Below are 24,698 nucleotides of genomic sequence, written 5' to 3'. Positions count from 1 at the left end.
GGGAGCCAGGAGAAGTTGCTGGCTTGTGGATAGAAAACTCATGTTGCAGAGAAACATGGACCTTCAAACACTCAGCATCTGAAGCAGCATTTCAGTAAGTTACATGGAGGCCTGAGCCGCCTCTGCTGAACTTGACCTGGGCAGCTGTGGGGAGCCCCAGGCAGTTTCTGAGCAGGGAGTGACATGGTTCAGGCAGGGTTCAGGAGGATAACTGCTGTGCATAGGATGGATGTGAGACCAGCAGAAGGAAAACCAGGAAAGAGGCACCTTCCGTGTGCCAGGCCTATGTTGGTGGGGCTTTGTTCTGAGTGGGGCCGACGGAAGGAAATAAGTGAGCAGGGAGTTGGGGGTGGCAGTCGATTTGTTGTGGGGGCGTTCGGTTTGGAACCTGGTCATGATGAAACAGAAATACGAAAGTCTGGGCCATTTGGGATGGATAAAGAATTCTGATGAGTTGGGGTCCCCGAGGGGCACCCCTGAAGAAGCGCACAGCAAGGGAACTGGAGATACCAGCATAGCCAGCTAGAAATGATTTCCACAGAAGCACTGCGAGGGGCCCTGTCTGACTCAACCTCCACCCTAATTCTGGGGTCCCTGACAGCCTCAGCACCTCCTTTACCCCTCCCTCCAGCACAGAATAACCAGCTGCCTGGCTACATGTCATCAGCACTTGAAACAGCATTTTTTGAAGGAGAAGAGAAATATTCTTTGAAATCATTTGGATAGTTATGTAGCTTCAAAAAATATGTGTTGGCAGAAAAATGAAAATGTTCCACCTCAGAGAGATAACCAAATAGATAATTTTGTAGCATCGAATCTTGCGTTGCTCAAGTATGAAAGTGTGAGCCTTGTGGAGGTGACTAAGTGAGGCTGAGGCATTTATTAAAATCAAATACTTCCAGAAATGCAAACATGGCTCTGGGTAATGACGCACCCGGGGACGCAGGTACATGATGCCAGATCCCGGCAAAGACAGTCATTCTAGAATGAAGCCCCTGGCAAACCCTGAGCTGTAAATGTGGTGACACAGACTGAAACGCGTGATCTCTGCTTTCCTATAGAGGTTAGGAAATTGTGATTTCTTCTGAGAGACAGGTGCTGCAAAATGTTATTGCCTTTTAATGAGGTTAAATTTAAGAGCCTTTTAATTGGCATCTGCCTCATCTTGGTTGATTGTTTTACTAAGACTCATATTTTTGTCATGCACTAATTTATCCCCGGGATTCCTTGTTCTGTGAAGCTCATTTCAACAAATGTGTATTCACTGTGTGCTGTATCTGCGTAATGCTCTGCAGAGAATGAGAAGGTGAGAGGAAAAAGAGAGAGCTAATTATCGAGCTCTGGCGGTTGTCTCAGTTAGACTGTGTATTTCCCAGTATTTCTGTCTGGATGGTCCTTTGGCCAGATCTTCCCATGCCCTGCTCCTTCTCTTTATTCTTGTCTCAGTGAAATGTCACTTCTTCTGAGAAGCCCTCCCTGACCACCACTAGTGAGGGTTGCCCCTGCCCCTGCCTTAGTTACCTGCTCTCTCATTACACTGTTTTATCTTCTTAAGAAAGTATCACCGCTTGATTCTCTCTCAGGTATTTTTGTCTGTGTTCACCGCTGTTCTCCCCACACTAGAGTGTAAGCCCTGAGTCTAAGGCCCAGAGGTCAAGGACTCTGTCTTGCTCACTGCTGTATCCTCAGACGTAGCTGGCATGTTCTGGGTACTGAGGAAATATTTGGTAAATGAACGATTGCATCTGATTTTCTCAACAGCTTTGGATAGGTGGTATTTTCACATTATTCATAGAAGGGGAAACTGAGGCTCCAAGAGCTGTAGTGGTTTGCCTGGATTCTTACAGCCCGCAAATCTTGAGTCTGTTGGCTACCCATGCCCTCTGAAACATGCCACCTGCCTCAGTGGGACCTAATCCCTGCTCTCAAGGAGCTCTCTACTTAGCCAGGAAGAGCGACACAAACAAATTAATAACTCTAACATAAGACACGTAGGATAGGCACCTGATAGAAGCAGCAGACACATGATCAGGGCTCAAGGGCAGGAGCAATTACATCAGTTGAGGACATGAGCAAAGGCTTTGTGGAGAGGCAGCTCTGAAATAAGACCTCGTAATATGGTGTTGATGGGAGAGGTTTTTGAGGCTAAGGGAATAGTGCCAGCAAAAATAGAGGTGAGAAATCGAAGGGAGTTTGCAGGGAACAGTGAGCAGCCTGGCATGGCCACTCTTGGCATGGTAGGAGTTTTGATGAAGAGTCTCAAGAGGGACATCTAAAAGGGAGGTCAGCCCTGGATCCCTCGGCAGGAATGGCCGGCTGCAGAGGGTGGGTTCATCCCATGTGACATTGGAATCCTGAAAGTTCTTGAATGGGAAGAGGTGTTCAGCATGGGAATGGAAAGGTGGGGGCAGCGTACAGGGCCAGGGAGAGGGATTCCTCAGTAAAGAAATGGCTATGTCATTGTCAATGTGGATTCCAGGGTTTTAAATCTCATTTTAGGGGACAGTAAAAACATATTAGAATAATCATGTCTTTGCTACAAAGGACATGGTTCTGGCTGTGAAATCAAACCCGAAGCAGATATTAATTCATTCTTTTCTTCGTACCCCAAAAGGGCATTACCAAAAGGGTATACCCCCATTTTACAAAGTGGATCCCAAGAACAAGCTTCCTGGTAGTGATGAGTATAGTTAAGTTCAGAAGTGTTGGCCCAGCTTTGTGCTAGGCCTGAAGGGTAGTCAGCAGGAGGACACATGCTCCTCTAGTCAAGGTCACCGCTCATGGATCCTGGGGCAAGTCTGCAGATATTGACCAGTTGGGAGGAGATGGTCCAAGACAAGCACTAAAGCAAGTGTCCTGAGACTGGAGACGAGGTGATTAGAGCACACTTCCTGGGACAGGTGGGGCTGGGCTGACAAGAGGATTTACGGGGGCAGAGAGGAGAGAAAAGGGGGTTCCAGACTATGGGAAGGGCGTGAGCCAAGTCCTGGTGGTGAGTCAGCTCGAGAACTGGCAGGTGGACCTGGTAGACATGCAGCCGTTGGCCAGGCACTGGTACAGGGCTGGGTCAGATGCTGAGCGCAAGATGACACTTGGAGGTGTTTGTTTCAGCTTCCTGGGTCCATTCAGTCAGCCATCTGTGACTTCAAGAAGCCCAATTACTGCTCAGGGAAAGCATTTCTTACAGGGCTGGATTTCTTATTATGTCAGTCCCTGAACAATTGTTTGAGGAAGAGAAGAGGTTTTGTAAAAATCTAATTAGTCCATGACTGTGCAGCTCTGTTGTGCCTGGGGCACTGCCTTGATTGGGTAAGTGCAGTCTCTCTTGCTGTCAGCCTCAGCCCCCTCACACTCTGCCCTGCTCAGAAGTGGGCTCCAGGCTAATTGGGCTATCTGGTATCTCGTCACCCCTGGAGATGCCCACACGTACATGTGATCTCCTGCCCTGTGGCCAGTGCCTTAGCTGTGGCAAAGGTGCCACCAGGTCAGTCCCAAGGCTTCTCTCTGCCCAGCAAGTCAGACCAGGGAAATTTGTTTTGAGATGTGCATTGGTCCTTACTGTGGATTGGGCATGGTGCCAGGCACTGGAGGGATTAGGGAGGTTGAGAGGTGAAAAAACACCGTCCTCGCCAGCAAGCAACAAGTGTTTGCCTCCCTTTGAGCATGTACATATGACATTTATGGTTTTTGCCACTCTAGAGGATTAGTTCTACTCTAATTCATAGGTGGAATAACATGGTCAACTCATAAAGTTGGGCTGCCTGAGTTTGGAGCCTGGCTCTGTCATTTACTAGCTGTGTAACCTTGGGCAAGTTACTTGATCTTTCTGATCAAATTAAGTCTGGTCTGCATTAAGTCTCAATTTTCTCATTTCAGAAAAGTTCTTACTTCTAGAGTTTGTTGTGGGGATGAAAACTGTATAATGCCCATCAATGTTTAGAATGGTGGCCAGCATTTACTCAGTGCTATAAAATATTAACTATGATTATTGTTACTGACCATTTTTCTTTAAATGAATTTGGCTTAAATAAAAATTTAAAAAAACTTTAGCATTACTATAAATGGAAAATTGATTTAATGTCTCATTAATATTTGATAGCCATAAAAATAAGTATGAAAACAAAACACTATTATGAAATCCTAGGGGGTGTGTGTGTATGTGTGTATGGCTTGAATCTGCTTCCCCATTAAAAAGGGAGCAAAGCAAGGACTGGAGTTATGATGACCAATTTGAAACTGAGAGTTTGAAATGGGACTTTCTTACTGTGTGGCTCATTGTCATTTGTACAGTGATCACCATCTAAGTCCTGCTTCTCAAAGTATGGTCTGAGGACCAGCAGCATCAGCATCACCAGGGAGTTGGTTAGAAATGCAAATTCCTTGGCTCTACCCCGGACCTGCTGAATCTGAACCTACATTCTAACAAGATCTCCAGGTGATTCATGATACAGTATAGTCAGAGAAGTCTGCTCTGTAGTGTCCTGTTTTGTGCATTCCATACTTGGAGAGTTCATTCTCTGTACTGCACACATCAGGAGCTTAATGCCCGAGAATGACCTGCTCTCCTGAGTCACTTGATGAGTTAAGGACAGCAGCAGCTCAGAATGTAGGTCTAAGACTAGCTCTGCAGGGCAACATTCCCCAGTGGAAGTCAAGCTCCATCCCTTCCTTACTTACTGTGTGACCTTGAGCAAATTCTTAATCTCTCTGGGCCTTAGTTTCCTTATCTGCAAAAGGGGACTGATAATAATGCCCTCCCTCACAGGTTGTTGTCAGGATTAAAAGAGATGATGCTCAGTCAGTGTTGGCTACTGTTATCCTTGGAGAAGAACTGGGTTCCTGCCTAGACCTCTCCAAGGTCTGGCTCAGCATGTGGCCTCCACTTGGACCAGCTGTGGTTGCCACAGAGCTGTTGCTGGACACACTGCTGATATCATTGTGGCTGCTGTTTCTCTTCCCTTTTTTACTTACGTGTTAGAGTCATTGATTGAATTAAAATAATTTAATATCTCAAATCGGTGATTGTATGTCATTTGGTTGTACTGTGGGGGATTTACTTTTGATTTTACTTAAATATAAGGTTTTTGTTTGTTTGTTTGTTTGTTTAAGGCGGTTGGCAGCTTGCTAGGAAGAAGGAGGAATTTTTTTGTCAAGTTTCAGATCCCACAGTAACACACACAATTGTCTCTTTGTCATGAGGGTGTTAGAATAAGTGAATGTCAGGGATCCTCTTCCTCCGTCAGGGAGCAACGAAGCTGAGGCACATCCTTGAAATGGATTTTCATGTAAAACAATGTCTTTGTATCTTCCTAGCAGCATCTCCTATTTACTGAGTGCACACTGCCATACTCTGTGCTAAGTGTCTTGCAGACATTTTATTTTATGCTCAGAACAATCTGTTAGTTGGATCATCTTGTCCTCATTTTTTCTTAAATTGAAGAATAATTCACATACCATAATATTCACCATTTTAAAGTATAACATTCTGTGGTTTTTAGTATATTCATAAGGTTGTGTATGGTTGTGTAACTATTAACATGATCAATTTTAGAACATTTTCATCTACCCCCAAAAGAAACCCAGTACCATTAATCAGTCACTCCCTATTTTTCCATCTCCCCCAGACCCTGGCAACTACCAATCTCCTTTCTGTCTCTGTGCGTTTGCTTACCTAGACATTTTAGATAAGTGGAATCATGCAACTTGTGGCCTTTGGTGACCGGTTTCTTTCACTTTGCATGATGTTTTGAGGTTCATCTATATTGTATCAGTACTTCATTCCTTTTTATGGCAAAATGTTCTTCCATTATAGGGAGATACCACATTTTGTTTATCCATTCCTCAGTAGAGCTATTTCTACTTTTTGGCTATCGTGAATGATGCTCCTGTGAACATACACATTCAGATTTTTGCATAAGTTCTTGTTCTCATTTTATTGAAGGGGCCACTGAGGCTGGTGTTAAATAACTTGCCTGAGATTCCGTAGCAAGGAAGCCTCAGCCCAAGAAAAGCCTCAGTTTGGATCCTGAGGAAGAGAGCTCTCGGGCCCACGTTGCAGCCACCTCTTCCTTTTTAGGTTTCTGGCTCTTGTGTAGAGAGTGTCTTGATGTTTGATGTGGTAGCCACTGGCTGGGGGGCCAGAAGCTCAGCTTTGTTCTCTGAGGCAGACAGATACTCTGCAGTCACGTCGTTTACTGGAGAGGATGGGACCTCTGCAGCAGGTCAGTGAGAAAGCACGCTGAGATTCTGGATTCCCAGTGTGCAGCATTTGTTGTTGGGGTGCACTCTGCAGTAGCCCCTCTGAGCTTGGCCTAGATGGGATTTCAGCTCCATTCAACCTTTGCCCCAATCAGGACTGCTCTCCATGGACCCAGACTTCTTGGCACTTGCGGGAAAACGTTCCCCATGGGTAGCTGGATGTTAGGGATGTTATTTTCTTTAAACTGAGGATATTTGTAAGAAGTTATAAGTGTTTGTGTAAAAATATCACACAACACAAAGTTCTATAAAATAAGAAGTAAAAGAAACAATTCCCCTAAACCCATGGCCACGTTCAAGCTACATGGTCTCCCCAGGTTCCCAGAAGATGCTGTGCCCATTTCCTCCTTATCCTGAGTGTCTTTCTGCCCTTCTCTCTAACTACCTGCTTGGGCCCAGTGTCAGTGCCGTTGTGGTGGAACTTTCTGGACTCCTGCAGTTTTCAGTGAGCTCCTCCTCCTCTACCTTTTCTCTCTAGGTAGCATGATCTAGGGAAAGGCTGGGAAAGGCTGCTCTAGACATCGAGAGTTAAACACTAGCAAAATCCCTGAAAGTAGTTGTCTCTAGGGAAGCGGATTTGTCAGGAGGGAGTAGGGCCTGGGCTCCTATTTGTCTCAAATCTTCTAGAGTTAGTTAGCTCTGTAAATGTTATGCACAAGTAACTGTTAAAATCCAGCTTAATTGTGTGCGGTGGTACGTCGGTGCCAAGTTGGTGCCGGTCCTTGATGACTGGTGGTTTTGCTCGCTCTCTGCATCCTGCACCTCTGGCTTTGAGGATCAGGTGGCATTTCAGAGACTGGCAGTCTGAGTCGCAGAGGCCCAGCTGTTTACAGTTTTGCTTCTTACGCCAGAATGGTAACTCCCAGCACTTAGCTCGTAAATATACCTGGAAGTGCTGGGAATTTGATCTTCTGGAAGGGGGACTGGCTCTGCCCAGCTGGCCCAGGTCTAAGTTCTCATTTTCATGTTCCAGAAAAATTTGTTTTCTCTCTATCAGTTTCCTGAATGAGAGCCCATCTTGCTTGGGTCCTCTGTTCTGATGCCCTCACACAATCTCACATCTTAACCTATTAAACTGAGCTCTCTCGGGGTAGGGCAGCCTGGGTTTGAATTGCAACTTTTCTATTTACCCACTATGCCTCAGTTTCCACAATGATAAAACAGGATGAATATAATAGTACCTACTTCATGGTGTTGTTAAATTAGGTAAGCTTTGTCAATGCTTGAAAATGTCTCCAGCACATGGGAAGTACCATACGAGGGTGGGCTGTGGTTATATTGCTTTTTTTTAGGACCATCCTCTGACCATGGCAGGAAGAGTAAGTGCAGTGCAGTGTAGACTAATGTGGTGCCATAGAAAGACCATGGCTTTGGAGTTGTACTACTCTGGTTCAAATCCCTGTACTCATGGGCATGGGGAGCCAACTTCACTGATCCTTAGATCTCCCCATCGTAAGTGCATGTTCTAAGGCACGACAATTCAGAAACATTTGGCTGCAGCTTGCAGCCTCTCCTCTTTGACATAGAGCCTTTGCTCAGTAGTATCATGGACTCACAGAATGTCCAGCTTGGTCGAGACCCCAAAATCCCATAACCCTAACCCACACTTACATAAGTGGAGACAAGGCCCTGGAGAAATTGTTTTCCTGAGGCCTGATGGCTGGGATGAGGGCGTGGGCCTCCTGAGCCCAGCCCAGGACTGTTTCACACTGAGAGTCACTTGTGCTTCTTTTAGAGCCAGAAACATAAATGAGGCAAGAGAGAAGGATAAAGAGATAGTGGCTCTGTCTTGAAATAGCCTGGTCTAAGGGGAAGTGGGAGGCACACAGGGCAAAATAACATGAGTAAGTCAACCTAAAGTCTGTACACAGGCATGGACCAGCCAGCACGAAATGGGAGTTACTAGCGTCATCAGCCAGGGCCAAGTAACCGTAGCTGGAGGGAGGCCTAGTCTATGCCAATGATTCTTAAACTCAAATGGGCATCAGTGTTGGAGGGCTTGTTAATACACAGATGGTAGGCCCCACCCTAGAGCTTCTGATTCTGTAGGTCTGGGGTGGGGCCTGAGAATGTGTATTACTAACAAGTTCTGGGGTGATGCTGATGCTGTGGGTCTAGGGATCCCACTTTGAGAACCACTGAGTTGGTTCTCAGCCCTTGCTCCTGAGAGTGATTCTTGAGCCTGCCTGGCAGAAATGCAGTGTCTCAGGCTCAGCCCCAGACCTGCAGCAGAATCCTCATTCTAGCAGGATTCCCAAGGATTCTTACTAAGAAATTTGGAAAACATGGGCTAAATGACTTCTAGTTTCCTTCTTACCCTGAGATTCTGTGAAAAAAGACATTTGTGAAAAAAGACCTTTTGTGAAAAAATGTCCTTCTGGGTGGGACCAGGTCACACTGGCTACAGACTCCTCTCTCAGCCTTAGGAGGTTTGCTTCTCGACCAGGCCACAGAGCCCAAGCACCCACCAGCCTGAGCTCGTGATACTTCCTTTCTACGACTTGGTTCATAGGGGCTCTGTGATCCTCCTGGCTTGCCCGTGCTGGGCCCTGTCGCCAGGCCTCATCAGAGTTCTGTGTTTCTAAGAAACAATGCAAGCTTGATCCATCTCTCCTGACTTCCCAGAGAAACGTCTGTTTACTTCGTGGATTGTGCTTATTTTGCCCTGGTTCTGTTCACCAGTTACTTTTCATCAAACATTCATTAGAATTAACAAGATAACCTTTAATGAGGGGCCCATGCATTGAATCAAAAGCTTCTTCATTAACATTGCATACTGTCTTAATTAGAGGTTTGGGGAGATGCAGTTTGGTCTTGTTGTAATGATAATTATAACTACGATAATTATGCCTGTGTTTATTACAGTGACTTCTCCAAGGATCTCTGTTTTCTACTGCAGCTCAGGTGTCAGCAGCTGGAGGTGTTGAGGAAAGTTGTGCTTGAATCTAGCTGCTGTCCAGGTGTTGGTGTTGCCCTGGTCACTGGTACCTGCAAGCCCCTGTTGGGATCTGTGGGCATGCATGCACCACCAAGTAGCATGAAATGATTCGAGTGCCAGAGCCTTCCTCTCTGAGGACTCTAGGAGCAAGGGCGAGGCTCTGGGAAATTGGAGGAGAATGCAGGGGTTGCAGGTAGAGTCCCAGAGGGATGAAAATTCTCTGGGCCTTGACTCATGCAGTGGCCCACTCCTGGGTTGCCTTCCCTCTTTCCTCTCTGACTCCAGCAATCTCTCATTCATCAGTATCCAGTCTGAATCCAGGGTGACCAACTGTCCTGAGTTGTTTGGGATTGAGAGAGGTCCCCCAGGATGTGGGACTTTTCAGTGCTAAAATTAGGAATGTCCTAGATAAACCAGGACAAGTAGGTCACCCTCCTGGAATCTTTGCATTCAGATTCTTTGTGCTCCATCATTTTACCAAAATGATCTTAGACAATTTGCCTATTAACACGGGCCTCATTTTTTTTTCATGTGAAGGTAACTCATGGTTCTTATGGGAATTAAATGGATTAATGTATAAAAAGTGCCTAGCACCGTGCCTGGCACATGGTAAATACTCGGTGATGTTAGCTATGCTTGTTTTATTGAGTTGAGTGAGACCTTTGAGATCACATGGCCTCCATCTGGTTTAGGGATCCTAAACCAGATGGAGGCCATGTGATGACCCTGTTTGATCACACCCCATGATGCTGCACTCACTTCCTCACATGGGAGCCTTTTCTTTTTGACTGGTAAACTATTCCCTGTCCTGTCAGCTCCGAGGACCCATAAAGAATGGGACCCTCTTCTTGATGACATCCCATAGTTCCTTGAAGACGATGTCTGTCTCCAGCCTGGGTCTTCTCTTCCCTGGGTGGAATGCTTCCTCCCTTAGTGGGACCTGGCCCCTCCCAGCCACACCCTGGCTGTGTCCTTGGAAACAGTACTACTGTCCCCATAGGCCCTAGGGCCTGGCATTGAATTTGGCTCAGCTCAGGGGTCTTTTCTCTATCGCAAACAAGTATAGTGGGTATAGAAGATATTCATTCTTCTAGACCTAGAGAAGAGTTTCCTGAGAACAGAAGGTGACTGGCTACCAGGCCTCTCTCCCCCAAAATCATGGGCTCTGAACTGGAAAGACCTACTGGAGTTCGGAGCCAAGGCCCTGGTTTTTCATCGAAGTACTACAGCCTAAACTCTCCTTTCTCTGGTCCAACCTGGAGACCGGCACCTGGGCACATTCTTGACTCAGGGGGCTGGACAGCAGGTGGTTAGGACCCCTGGCTTCCTGCTCATCCTAATCTGCATCCAAATCTTACTCCCCTGTTTTCAGCTGCATGACCTTGGGCAAGTCATTTAATTGTAGTTTCCTCATGTGTTCAGAGGGGATAGTTCTTACAACCCGGCGCATATGAAATAGAAAGTGATACTTTTTATTTTTTTCTGTAAGTGGTACTTTTTATGGTTATTATTATTCCCACCTCCTCAGGGACTGGACATGAAGTATTTTTTCCTTGTGCACAGATGGGAAAATGACTGGACAAAGTTAAGGTTTGTTCCAGCATGTCTGGGGACCTGGATTTCCATATTCTTGTCTCAGGGACCATGGAGAACTGTTCCTGAGATCATAGGCCTCTCAGCAAGACTTGGAGTTCACGTGCTGGTGCTGTGGCCTGGATTACGGGCGAGGGTGTTTGCATCACATCTCGTGTAAGAGGTCATATAAATGTTAAATTCTGTTTACTTCTGATTTTTTTGTTTGATTTCAAAAGGTTTTATTTTTTTTTGGGTTTTTTTTTGTTTTTTGGTTTATTTGGGATTTTTTTTTTTTTTTGTTTTCCCAAAATTGTTAATTGGTTATTCTAAATCAGTTATTAATCCTTCCCTTCCCCAATTTATTTGTGAGGCCTCCTTTAGCATTTATTAAATTATTGCATATTATTTATGGACTAAATTTTATGGGCCGTATAGTTTCTTTCTGTGATCTGTTTTCCCCATTGTCCTCTGTTTTAATTATTGTAGCCTTATAATATTGGTTATCACCCTACCTTTTTTTCTTTTAGAGATCATGCTTGCTTATTCTTCCAGTTGAAATCTAAAACTATTTCATGAAGTTAAAAAACACTTTTTAGGATTTGAGTAGGAATTACATTAGCAATCTATAAATCGATTTCTTTAAAAATTAACATTATTTTAATATTTTGCCTTGTCATCAAAGAACATGTTACAGCTTCACATACAGATTCATTTTTAAATACATCTTTATGAACTTTTCTACTTAATGTTGTTCAGGTACATTTTTCATTTTGACCTCTGTCTATATTTTATGTTATTATCGCTGTTCGGAATAGGATCCTTAAGAACTATATTTTTATTGCTGGCATGTAGGAATATTGTTGAATTTTACGTGTTTATTTGGATCAGCCACTTTGCTGAGATCTTTTTAACTTGTACTATCAGATAACTTTGGGGTTTTGAGGGTTGTGCAGTCATTTCATATGCACATAATAATCATTTTGCCTATTTCTAATGTTTATGTTTTCTCTTTCTTTGGCCAGAACTTCTAAGACCGTATTCAGGGATGCCAGTGATGGAAGGCATCTTCTTTTGCTCTTGTTTCAGAAGGAAAGTTTTTGACATTTTCTTTGATGTTGCTCCTAGCTTGTAGATCTGTTGCTTCCACTCGAAGGGGCTGATGTGATTTACAGCCACAACAAAGATCCCTTTTTAGCTCTTCATGCTTCTGGCACAATGCACTAGGGGACTCGTTTGGAAGTATTTGCTCTTTCTAGAATCCTCAGTCTGCCCCAAACTTGGTGCCTACAGAGCTGGTCCAGTTTCAGCCCTGATCTCTACTGAAAGCCTGACTTCTGGAGATTGGTTCCCGCTATAGGACTTCGCACTCTCTTCTGCCAACCCCACCTGCTGATATGAGAGTGGGAGATGCCTGATGTTGGACAGCAGGAGGGCTAGGGTCACCTAGCACAACCCTGGACCAGAGGAGGCAGTAAATATATTTCCTCATAGGGTACCCTATGGAGGACCCCTGTAGACCCTCAGTCATCTGAACTTTTGTCCTTAACCCTTTCCTGGAACCAGCTCGGTGAGGTTACCGATACTCCTGCCCTGCTGGGAGCTGCTAGACCTCTGCTGGCACTGTGCTCTGGGGGTCTTCGCAGTCTGGTGGGAAAGCAGACACAAAAAGGGGTTAATATAATACAGGGTGAAGAGGTTTCATTCATACTATATGAGACTCAGAGGCTACAGCAACTAACGACTTAACAGCAGTCAGAGGAGCCTGATTGGAGGAGGTGACATTTGAGCTGGTCTTGGAGCAACAATAGAAATTCTATGAGGCAGATGAGGGAGAAGGGCTTTGATTCTGATTATTTCTATAGACTTTGCTTTATTATTGCTGTTCAGAATAGGATCTTTATAAACTCTTTTCTTGCCGGCATATAGGAATATTATTGATTTTTGCATACTTAATTTGGAACAGTCTTCAAAGGTTTAGAGGCCTGGAGTAGAGGGAAGGTTGACTTCTTTGGGGGAAAAGGCAAAAGAGTTTGCCGGGAGAGAGATGGGGCAGTTCTGTCTGAGTCGGTGAGCGCTCCTGGAGTTCAGGGGTTGGTGAGCAATCACCAATAATAGGGGTACGTAGAAAGGGAAAAGTAAAACAACATCTGTAGCATTCCTGCCACGTTCCTGCCACGTACTTTGTTAGTATATTTAGTACTTTTTATTCCATTTAATCTCCCTGACAGCCCAGCTAGGTGGATGATGATACCTCCATTTCACAGATGAAGAAGCCAAGGCTCAGGGAACTTGATGAGCTAGGCAGCCTCATCTCTTAGCCTCCGTGCTTTCAATGTCTCCCTGCTGCCATTTATATAACAAAACAGCTTTACTGAGATATAATCCACATGCCATATAATTCATCCGTTTAAAGGATACAGTTCAATGGTTTTAGTGTATTCACAGAGTTGTATAACTATCACCACAATCAAATTTTAGAACATTTGCATTGCCCCCACAGAGATACCTTCACCCCTTAGTTGCCATTCCACAATCCTCCCATGCCATCCATCCTAAGGTAACTCTTAATCTACTTTCTGTGTCTATACATTTGTCTGTTCTGGAAATTTCATATAAATGGCCTCATACAATATATGGTCGTTTGTGATTGGCTTATTTCACTTAACAAAATGTTTTCAAGGTCTATCAATGTTGCAGCATATATCGGTACTTCATTTCTATTTATTGCCAAACATATTTCTTATTATCAGCTGGTAGACATTTGGGTTGTTTCTGTTTTGGCCATTATGAGTAATGCTGCTATGAATATCCATGTATAACGTGTTTTTGTGTGGACACATCGTTTCATTTCTCTCGGGTATACGCTAGGAGTGGAATTGCTGGGTCATGTGGTAATTCTAGGTTTAAGCATTTGAGAAACTGCCAAATTAGTCTCCACAGCAGCTTCTTTGCTGCCTCTTGTACACGGCTTGCCTTCAGAATAACGGGACTGAGAAGAAGGTCAAACCACAAAGTCTATGTGAATTGCCTGTTTTCAAAGAAGTAGACGATTATAAAGTACTCGTAACTCTGCAGCTTCACTGTTGAGTCTTCAGTGATTCCAGAGGGACTGCAGATTCTGCAGAGCCTCAAGGACATTGCTATGAATACTGGTCATCACCGTGCCAGCAGAGCTCTGCTTCCACACTCTGGCTAGTAGGCTGTGGTAATAGAGAAAGTACTAGAATTAACCCTAAGGTTCAAGGTGCGAAGTAGGGACGAGTGTGATTAATGGTGATGAAGGTTCTTGGAAGAGGGAGGGCAGGGTTTTGGGCCTGCCACAAGGAAGACGGGAGAGCAAGGAGGTGGGGAGGGAAGACTGGGTCGGGTCCATGTGATTTGGGGCACGTCCTCAGGCAGCTGTGTCCTCTAACTCTTATCTTTGTTCTTTGGCTGCAGACCTGGCTGAGTGCAAGCTGGCTTCTTTCCCTATTGGCATTTACAAGGTCCTGCGAAATGTCACTGACCAGATCCACCTCATCACGCTTGCCAATAACGAGCTCAAGTCCCTCACCAGCAAGTTCATGACCACGTTCTGTCAGCTCCGAGGTAAGCCTGGTCAGCTCAGGCCAGCGGGGCACTGCTAGCCATCATCCTTCAGGCTCTGACCCTGTTGGGGAGTGAACCAGGGCCAGTCCCTGGTCAGCTGAACCCGGGAAGTCATTCCCAGGGAGAGGCTTTGGGAGTAGACCTGTGTCCTCCCTGCAGCCTGGAAATCTCTGTGTCACTCCTGCTTCTAGCTCGCTGTGAATCAGATTGACTAATGGTCCAGGGTGTGGGTCCTGGAGTGATTCTCTTGTTCTGATCAGACCAGTGGGGCGTTTGAGGTCCTGAGGCCCAGGGGTAGTTTCTCGGTGGACTTGAACGAGCCCCCCAGTCTAGCATTGTCTTCCTGTACTGCTTTCTCAGTTCAGTAGTAATAGTTGCCAAGAATGACAGTGTTTCCTCTGCTGGGCACACACAGAACAAGTGGACACGGGTGCTTGGCAGGAAGATGAGCAGAAGGCCAGCAGGTGGGCATTATAAATTCTTTTGAAATGGTTTGTCCAGATAGACAATCAGGATGTAATGGCCACTGTAGTGCCTATTCCCCTCTCCACAGAGCAGTCCCTCCTCCATCCTTCTGTGAGAATCCAGTGCTGCTCAGAGACCCGTGGGATGGAGCTGCAACCTGGGCACTCAGCATGTGTTTGCAAAGTGGTGGGGCAGGAGAGTTGGGGAGAGCACAGGAGGCATAGCCTTCCTGCCTTCTGGAATTCTCTATTCGATAGGGATATGAAAAGGGTCTCAGAACGTGTTTAGAGAAATCAATATGTAAAATGCTGATGGAACAGGAAGAACTCAAGCAAGCATATCTCATACAGCTGATTTTAGGTTTCCTAGAGGAGATGTGGGCATTGGGCAGAGAGCCCAGAGGGGAGAGAGAGATGTGAATTGGCAAACCTGGTCCAGGGACAGAAAGTAGTTTATACAACATCTCAGGAGGGAGCTACAGTTAGGACCTGGAAAGACTACTGGCTAGGTACAAACACAAGGACAAAGAGGAGGGATTGGTCTGTGTAGTCATTTCTGAATGAAGCTCACAGAGCTCGTTGCATTTGTGCTTAAAAAGCTAAAAGTACTTATGACTGGGGTTGAGGGGGTGAGGGGGATTCTAGGGCAAGACTGGTCTTCACAGAGGTGCCCTTGAGCATTTTTAACCTGGCCTGCTTTCCCATTCTTCCTTTTCTGGTGGTTGCTTCTTTACACAGGTTAGATGGGTCCTCATAGCCAGTAGGCCCCCTGGACCAGCAGCTCTCAGCCCCAGCTGAAACTAGAATCATCTGAGAAGCATTTCTACAAACACAGTTGCCTTCAACTCTACCCCACACCAGAGGAATCAGAATGTCTGAGTGTAGGCCTGGGTGTAGGCCTGGGCCTAAGCATCTGTTAAAGTCCATGTTAGTCATTCTAAACCTTGCCAGTAGCCAAGGTTTAGACCATAGTTCAGGTTTATAAGCACAAATACCTGAGAGACTAGCATGTAAGTAACAAATGACTCAAATTGGACAGATGACAAAAGGGTGTGGTGGGGACTTTGGCAAACTAGAACATGTCTGCTCAGCTTCTGCCAGATGTGCCACAAGATTGTTCTAATTGTTTTATTCAATTGAAGCTGGAAAAATGGATTTTTATGTGGATTTTACCAATTTTTACATAGTATAAAAGTGATAAAACATTAGGTTTAGTCTATGGGCCACCAGTTAGAGACTCTCCCATAAAATATTAGCGCTGTCTCTGCCACCTCATTGCATGGATGTAGAAAGAAGGGTGGAGAGAGAAAGGATTTGTCTGGGGTTCAGAGCAGTATACCCTGATTGCCCATGACGCAGGCCACAGCTGCCTTTCTAGGCCACCTGCCTTTCAGGAGTCCCCGAGAGCTGTATCCAGCCAATTGGAATTGGGTGTTTGCTTTCCAGAGGAGGATAGAAATATAGAAAATGGTGGAGGTTGGCTAGGGACCCTGAGACCGTTTGTGCTTTTCTTTATTCGACCTTCCCTTGAGCACCGTCCCTGTTCCAGACCTGTGTCTGGATCCCTGGAAACGAAGGTCAGTAGACTAGGCTTCTTCCTGAAGGAGTCCAGGGTTACGAAACAGTCTCCAAGTGCTGAGATACCGGTGTAGGCAAAACGCTGGGACTGCTGGGAAGAGGAACGAATGCTCCCTGAGAGTGGCACGGGCAGTGGAGTGGGTGTGGAAGCAAGGGTTTTCAAAGGATTTGACATTTGACAGTGCCTTGTGGGTTGAGTAAGCGGGCCCTCTCTAGGAGCACCATGAGAGTGTGGGAGAATTGTGTTTAGAGCCCCATGCATTCGTGCCTCAGCTGTGGAAAATATATTTGTCATAATATATTACCAATCAGAAGTCTGTTGAAGGATGCAGTTTGAACTCCCTCTTGTGCTGCCTGTGGCTCCTTGACGGCCCCACGTACCTCTGATGACAAAAGGAAGGCTGTGGTGTGCCCAGTAATTGGATTTCACAGAGATGGCTCTGGGCCCCAGCCTTTGTTGTGGTTTCTCTTCCAGACAGAAAAACCCTCTCCTTTTGTGTGTGAAGAGGAGGCTTGGATAGGCTTTTCGCACTCCTTACAGCCTGCTAGCATCTTCTTGGTTCTTGACAGAGGAGCGGGGCTGCCTTGGTGCTGGGAAGAGAGGCATCTGTGTACCCCCTGCCTGCCAAGCTGTCTCCTATGAGTGCCCTGGGGACTGTCTCCTGCAAGGCTTATGGCCGCCTCAGATCTGGGTCATCTTTAAATGATTCCAGCTCCTTGATGTCCTTCACCCATTTTATGTCAAGTCGAAGCAAAACCTAAGAAGAATGATGGCACAAGTGGAATTAGTCCAAGGCCAGGTGGATCTGGCTGTGGTTCTTCTGTCCCCTCTTCACCTGTGTTCCTGTCTCCCCATTTCCTCCCAATGCGAGTCATTCAGCTCTTTTTAATGAGTGTGTCCTGGGCCTGCCAAGCCAGAGGCATATGAGACACACCTGCAGAAAACAATGAAAACCACACAAATGAGAACTGGCGGGTTCTATTTATTCAGAGTTGTACCAGCAAGGGAGTCAGCCAGTGTGCTTGCATTTGGCAGAGACTCAAAGGCACGCAGAAGAGTGAGAAAGCTTTATAGTGAATGATGGAGAGGCGTCAGGTGTGCTCTGATTGGAGGCTGTTGGCCTAGGGAAGCTTGAGGCAGTCCAGCTAGCAGCAGGACGTGCTATGTGATTGGTTAAGGTGTATATTTGGCTTTCTCCAGTTGGTGCTAAGTTGGAAGTGGGGACAAAAATTAGGGAAACTGTCAGCAATCAAGTTCTGACCATTTGGGGTCCATTGTTACAGGGAGTTTTGTTTGGTTTCCTGAATTATTGGTAGAGACAGCAGTCTGACTCTCCACACATCCGAATTACAGCTAACTAGCTTCCTAGGCTGGTTACTATACCTTATGGGCTGGTTTCCTCGGCAGGTTGCTGCAGGTTGTGGGTTGGAGTTCTATTTTTGCAGTTGGTCTGGCAATTGTCTGTGTGTACATTCAGACTCTCACAGTTGAAGTGCCTTTCAACTCACTTCAGCAGTTCCTCATGAGTATCTGTTCTGGGAACGGCCATGGGCATGAACACAGAGCCCCAATTCACTAGGTGCTTAGCCTTCCCAGCTCCATGATGAGGATTTTTTTTTTTTTTTTTAATGCATCTCACTCAGTCCTTCCCAAAAGCATCCTGCATTTGGGAAGGATATGAAAACTAACACCTAGACCTGGTCTTTGAGGAGCCCACGGTTTCTCAGGGGAGGCAAGTGTATAAGCAGATAGCCACCTTATAATGTGAGAGGTGACACAGCAGACATTTACTCAAAGTCCTATGTTCTTCCCTCACTTCCTACTTTGCTCCAGCCCACTGGGTTACTTTTCTTTGGCTGATGGCACTTAGTAGATGAAGGGAGAGAGAGAAGTGTGGTGCTGGGAAAGTGGGGCAGATGTTGAAGCTTTGCAGTTGTCACTTGGATGCTGACATCTTGGTTTTAGTCTGGGATCAGGCAGAAGATCTACTCTGATGGGTACACGTTTTCTGGCTCCTTCAGCACATCCTGGCACTGGAATAGCCAGGTCTGGGAGGGTCCGTCTCACCTGAGTTATCCACGAGGGTAGCTGCTAGTTGCTGATGGTCAAGAGTTTCTACCTGATGCTGAGACAGTGATGAAGCTGTAGCCTTCTGCATCAGTTTTTATCATCAGTCCTCAAGGGCACTGGCCCCTGAAGTTACTTGGCTGACCTTGGTGGGGCAAAGGCCAAGTTGTTCATGACCCCTGCGTGTATGCTTGAGGTCCGTGGGTCAGCCCTCCCTAGCAGAGAATTAAAGGAATTTAAAGTGTTATGGCCTTCAGCTTCCTTCAGCTAGAATCCCAGAGATAGGACTGCCAAGGCCAGCGGAGATGAGCATTTCAAATTTGTTGGTGTACACTATGAAGTTATCAAGCACTGATGTCACCCTGAGCCTGGGACCCACCAAGAGGTAAGGAGCAGCCCTTCCTGTGGTCATTCTGAACCTAGACCCACAAGGTGAGAGGCTGGGTCATTTGGTGTTTGAGCACAGACACCGAGTTCGAGCCCAGTTCTAGGGCACATCTTCCCTTCACCCTCAGGATCCACTCTCCATGCTGATCCTAGCTTTCTCTCACCCTTGGCTGTGGTTATCTTCATCCATTGAGGATCCCAGCAGGAGATCAGGGAAGGAGAGGAGAATAAGATCAGTGAATTCATTCTCCTGGCTACCTCCCTTGAGGTCCACCTCCGGCTGGCTGTACCCCTCATTTGGAGGGCACTTCTCTCAAGGAAGCCTGTACACAACTCTCCTTATAGGTGTCGTCTAGTTGGTGACAGCTCCCTGCTTCTAACCCTGAGTTACCGTAGGATCCTTTGAGGTTCTCATAGGGCTTCCCATATCTTTGTAAATACTTTGTTGCAAATAACCCTCCACCTTGAATTACCCTAATTTGAGTGTGTCATCTCTTTCATGTTAGTCCCCTGACTGATGCTCTCTGCCACTTATTAGCTCCACAACCACAGGCAGGTTATTTAACTGCTCTGTGCCTCAATTTCCCCCTTGGTGCAATGGAATAATACTGGTAATAGTCTCTGTCTCATAGGGCTTTTGCGAAGACTGAACAGGTTAACCTACACACAGCTGGGCACAGCTGCATCCCCGGCGCTGCCTCACATGGTACCTGGCACATAGTAGTGGGCGTTCACCTACTGAGTGGATAAATAAATGACTTCCCACCATGCGGTCAGCAGAATAATGGTCCCTCAGAGATGTTTACATCCTAATTCTTAGAACCTGTGACTATGTTACCTTACATGGCAAGAGAAACTTTGCAGATGTGTTTAAGTTAAGGACTTTGACATGGGAAGATATCCTGGGTTGAGTGGGAGGGTCCAATGTAATCACAAAGGTCTTTGTAAATAGGCAGGAGGACCAGAGTCGGAAAGTTGATGCAATGACCAAAGGAGAGACCGAAGTATTAGGGCCACAGGCCTCTAGAAGCTGGAAAAGTCAAGAAACACATTCTCTCCTATAATCTCCAGAAGGTACACGGCTCTGCTGACAACTTGATTTTAGTCCTCTAAGACCCATTTTGGTCTTTGACCTCCAGAACTGTAAGATGATACCTTTGTGTTTTTTAAGCCACCAAGTTGGTAGTGATTTTTTACAGCACTAATAGGAAACTAATACACACCAGACGGATCCAGAGCCTCCTGCTTTGGTATCCCCACCTTGCTTGCTTTTCCTGCCCTTCCACCTTACCTCACCATGGAGCCAGGGCTGTGCCCAAAATGGGAAGCCTTCTCCAAAGAACTGCCCTGACCACTTTTCTCAGCTGCTATGTTTTCCTCAGTTCCTCCCGGTGTTCAGCTCCTCCTGTGGCACAGAGGCTAGATTCTGGTGGAGTTCAAAATTATTCTCAGTGTGTTTTATTCAAAGCCCTAGTAGGAGCTGCTACCTCCACCACTGTGGTGTTGATGTTGGTTGGGAGGGCGGCAGGTGAAAGGTGAATTGTCCCAGTGGGGCAGGACTGGAGACCTGCTTTCTTCTCCAGCACAACCTGGGCCTGGGATGCTGGCTGGAGGTGGCCAGCTCTCCTCAGAACATCCAGGCAAGAATGTGTTGCTCCAAAGGAATCTTTGGAGACAGAATAGCTGTTACTGCATAACAAGCAGCCCTGAGATTTGCTGATTTTAAACAATGTGTTATTTCTTCCAGCTCTGTGGATTGGTCTCTGCTGGGGGCGGGGGGTGTGGTTCTTCTGCTCCGAAGTATAGACTGAAGACACTTCTCTGAAGAGGAAGCTCCTTCATCCTTCAAGGCCTCCCTCTATGTTGCCTCTAATCCGCTTGGACTTCCTCACAGCACGGTGGCTGGACTCTAGGAGGAAGGAAGTGGGTGGTTAATGCCTGGGCTTGGAAGTTCCAGAATACCACTTCTGCTGCATTCTCTTGGTCAAAGTGGTCTCAAGGCCAACCTGATTCAAGAGGTGGGGAGCTAGACTCTCCCTCTTGATGGGAGTTGCTGCAAAATCCCACTGCAAAAGGCATAGAAATGGTAGCTATTGCTAGAAACAGCCTGCACAGTGGCCTTCTTAGTTTACTAACCGGAGCACTGAGGGATGGCCATTTTATCATTCTTTATTTGCTTAGCTCTCGAGTGCCCGCTGTTTGCAGGCCACTGTACTAGGAACTGTGAGGAAATAGTTTACCCTTAGACTCTGAAACTCTGGCTCACTCTGAGTTTCTACTTTCTCATCCTAAAATGGGCATAATAATATTACTTCACAGAACTATGTAAATCCCACGTGCTATTAATTTATTATCTTAATTTATATGTTCTTATAAACCAAATTGTATCTTTTTTTCAGGAAGTGACTAGAATAAATGAAATAGCTTCCCTTTGGAGGGAAGTTAGAGGCAGCCTGGAGAGGTGTTCTTGCCACACATAAAGGAGAACATCTCCATCCTGCGTCTTGATGACACTGAAAATCAGTAGACTCTAGGGTACCCCTCTGCCTACCTGGCCCAGGACAAATGTTCACACCTGGAACACCGGGACATCGTTTACAACTCTGCATAAATTCTGGTGCCCCAGTCCTCCAGGACCCAAGCTAACATTTCCCCCTGTGTGCTGTGGAACTTCACGCTTGCCCTTTATTTCCCTGTTCCAAGCTCTAAGCAGAGATCTTTGCTCCTGGCTCTGAAATTTAAAAGTTTCCATCTCCCCTCTGCACTTCTTACCCACTTCTCATGCATTTCTCTAGTTATAAAGCTCTAAGTCTTTGTGTGAAAACAGGTTCCTATTATTTGGTTTGAATAGGTGGTAGGTACACACAGTATAATATTCTGAGGTTTGGAAAAGGTAATAGGGAAAAATAAGTCTTCCTCTTACTCCTGTCCTCAGAATCCCATTGCCCTGCCCAGAGGCAACCACTGTAAGCAGTTCCAGAGATATTTATTCTATGCCAATGTTAACATAAGTGTATTTAATGTCAGTAGCATCAACAGTGTACCACCGTGGGCAAGTACTATTGTAAGCACTTTGCAAGTATAAAATTATTTAAGCCTTTACAACTCTGTAAGGTCAGTACTGATATTGCCTCTTTTTTGTTGGATGGGGAAACTCAGGCAGAGAGAACATAAGTAATTTGCTCACATGATGAGAAAGAAGGGGTTGGGACTGTGGGTCCAGACCCAGAGCTCCTTTATAACTACGAATGGGATTAGAGAGTATGCACTGTTTTGCAACTTGCCTTTTTCACTTAGCAATACATTTTAGAAATTGGTCCATGTCGGGACAGTGATAGCTGCCTTATTCTTTTTGCAGAGCCAGAATGGATAGTACTGAGTTTTAGTTTGTGACAGACCCTGGTTAGAAGAGTTTCCTCATCCCTTCCCCCTGTCCACCCAGGGAGTCAGTGTGGCTTTTGGAAACTTCGCACCTGTCTCTTTGCCCCTCTGTCCCCTATGGGCAGCAGCTGTCTCTGTGCTGAGCATGGGGCCATTTGAAAGACACTTATTGTCCCACCTGACTGACTACTTTGCTTTTCATGGGGGCCCTTGCAGGCAGGAACATGATTGCTCATAGATATGAGGGTCGCGGCCAAGACACAGATTGATCTTCAATGGGCAGGTCTTTTTGGAGCTGGCTACGTGATCACTGCAGGCCAGCCTCCTGTCTCCACTGGGGTCAGTCTAAGGCCTCTGAGTCAGTCTTGGCAGTTGTCCAAGATAAGGGTGATGTGGAAGTAATAAAAAGAACTTGAGGAAGGAGAGGTTCATTAAACAGACACCGGAAACCACAGTTCATTCAGTAAGGACAATAAATAAGGGAATATCATGATGGGCTGCTCACAGGCTGGGGAAAGCCTTGGGAGGGAGATGAAGTAGGATCTTCTCCCAGAGCTCCTGCCAATCCTGAAATCCCAGGTTGTTCAACTCTGAATTCTGGTGTAAGAGAGCAGGAAGAAACATGTGGAGTCCATGCAGTCCGCAGGACCAGAGAACCTCTGCTCTCTCTGTCCAAGAAAGAGGGTAGAGAGATCCTGGGTACTGTTGTAAACCCAACAATGAGAAAGAATGTGTTGTGACTCCCGGGGAGAGAAGCAAAGCTAGGACTGGCTAAGGCTATATTTAGTTGGAAGCTGAGCATATTTGCCAATCAGGTGGCTGGGGTATTGGCCACACTTCTTTTCTTCCTTTGAAATGGAAACAACAGAGAAAGCCTTGAGTTCCTAGGCTTGGGGCGACATAAAGCCCCAGGAATTAGGCAAGACTGGACTTTGACAGATGTGGGGGCATCTACCCCAGGGAACCGGCTTTCTTTGCCCTCCCCTGGTAAGGGGGGCCTGGAAGCAGTTCCATGGTTTGATTTAAACTCAAAACCTACCAGGTCTATTGTGAACAACTTTGCAGTCATAAATTTGACAACTTGGAAGAAATGAACCAGTTACTTGAAAATCACCAAAAGTCAACCAAGATAAAATAGATACTCTGAATAGTTTTATAACTATTCATAAATATAAAGATCCCCCAAAATAAATCTCTAGGCTCAGACGATTTCACTGGAGAATTATATCAAACTTTTAAAAAAGAATTAACATCAATTTTTCACAATCTCTTCCAGAAAATAGAAGAGAAGGGCACACTTTCTAACCCATACCACGAAGCCAGTATTACTTTTATTTCAAATCCAGATAAAACTGTACAAAGAAAACTACAGACCAATATCTCACATGAACTAAGACAAAGAAATTCTCAGCAAAATATTAACAATCAAACCCAGCAATTCATAAAAAGAATTATATGTCATGACCAAGTGGGATTTATCAGTTTTTTCAGATATGCAAAGCTGGCTCAACATTTGAAAATCAGTCACTGTAATCTATCATACAAAAGATTAAAGAAGAATCATGCAATCACATCTGTTGACAAAGAAAAAGCGCTTGACAAATTTCAACAGCCATTCATGATTTAAAATGAAAACAAAACAAAAACAACTTCTCAGCAAACTAGGGATAGGAATACTAGGGAAATACCTCAATTTGGTAAAGAACATTTAGAAAAACCCTGTAGCTAACCTCAGACTTAATGATAAAATGTTTCCCTGTAAGATTAGGAATAGGCAAAAATGTCTCCTCTAGTTTGGAAGGTTCTAATCACAATAAGCAATAAGACAAGAAAAATAAACAAAAGACATATAGATGGGAAATGAAGAAATGCAATTGTCCCTTTTTGCAGATGACATGATTGTCTGCATAGAAAACCCCAAAGAATCTGCAAAATAAAAACAAACACACAAAAAAATCTAGAACTAATAATATACGAGTTTCCAGGGTAGAAGATCGACCCAAAACCTACTAGGCCATGCCTACTCATCCTCAGGATGCTTTCCTTAGCTTCCTGTCTCACTTAGAGTAAATGTACTAACTTCCCAAAGCCTCTGAGGCCCTGCGTAATCTGCTTCCAGCCTCATCTCTATCACTTTTCCTTTCTCTCTCCCCACTCCAGGCACAGTGACTTCTTTTCTGTTCCTTGGTCGTGCTCCAGTTTTTTCGTACCTTGGGCCTTTGTGCTTGTTATTTCCTCTGCTAGCTTTCCCCTGGGCTCTTTGACCAACTGGCTTTTTCTCATCTTTCACTCAGACCTTAAATGCCTTCTAAGCCATCTGATATAAACTTATTTATTCCTCTTTATTACTTTCTCTCCCCACTAGTGTGTAAGCTTGTTAAGGTAGGGATCTGGTGGTCTCTACAATTTTCCCACAGTCGTGCGTTGCCTGCCCTGTGGTAGGTGCTGAGTAATTAATGTG

At 45.5% G+C, this 24,698-nt stretch overlaps 1 protein-coding gene across 8 annotated transcripts in view; it reads left to right on the top strand.

Annotated features, from left to right (window-relative positions):
• The window catches only part of LRRC20 (leucine rich repeat containing 20), a 76,497-nt gene that overhangs the window by 33,963 nt on the left and 17,836 nt on the right, over positions 1-24,698 (top strand). For all 8 annotated transcript variants that reach the window (XM_023537845.1, XM_023537846.1, XM_023537843.1 and 5 more), the window contains one exon: positions 14,210-14,359. In XM_023537845.1, the coding sequence (XP_023393613.1) occupies positions 14,210-14,359 (150 nt within the window). The remainder of the gene's footprint in view (positions 1-14,209; positions 14,360-24,698) is intronic.

This window comes from Pteropus vampyrus, unplaced genomic scaffold (genome assembly GCF_000151845.1).
Source record: "Pteropus vampyrus isolate Shadow unplaced genomic scaffold, Pvam_2.0 Scaffold202, whole genome shotgun sequence".
In the NCBI taxonomy this organism is placed as follows: domain Eukaryota; kingdom Metazoa; phylum Chordata; class Mammalia; order Chiroptera; family Pteropodidae; genus Pteropus; species Pteropus vampyrus.
The sequence above is the reverse complement of the archived record's forward strand: the minus strand, read 5'-3'. Positions and strand labels throughout refer to the sequence as shown.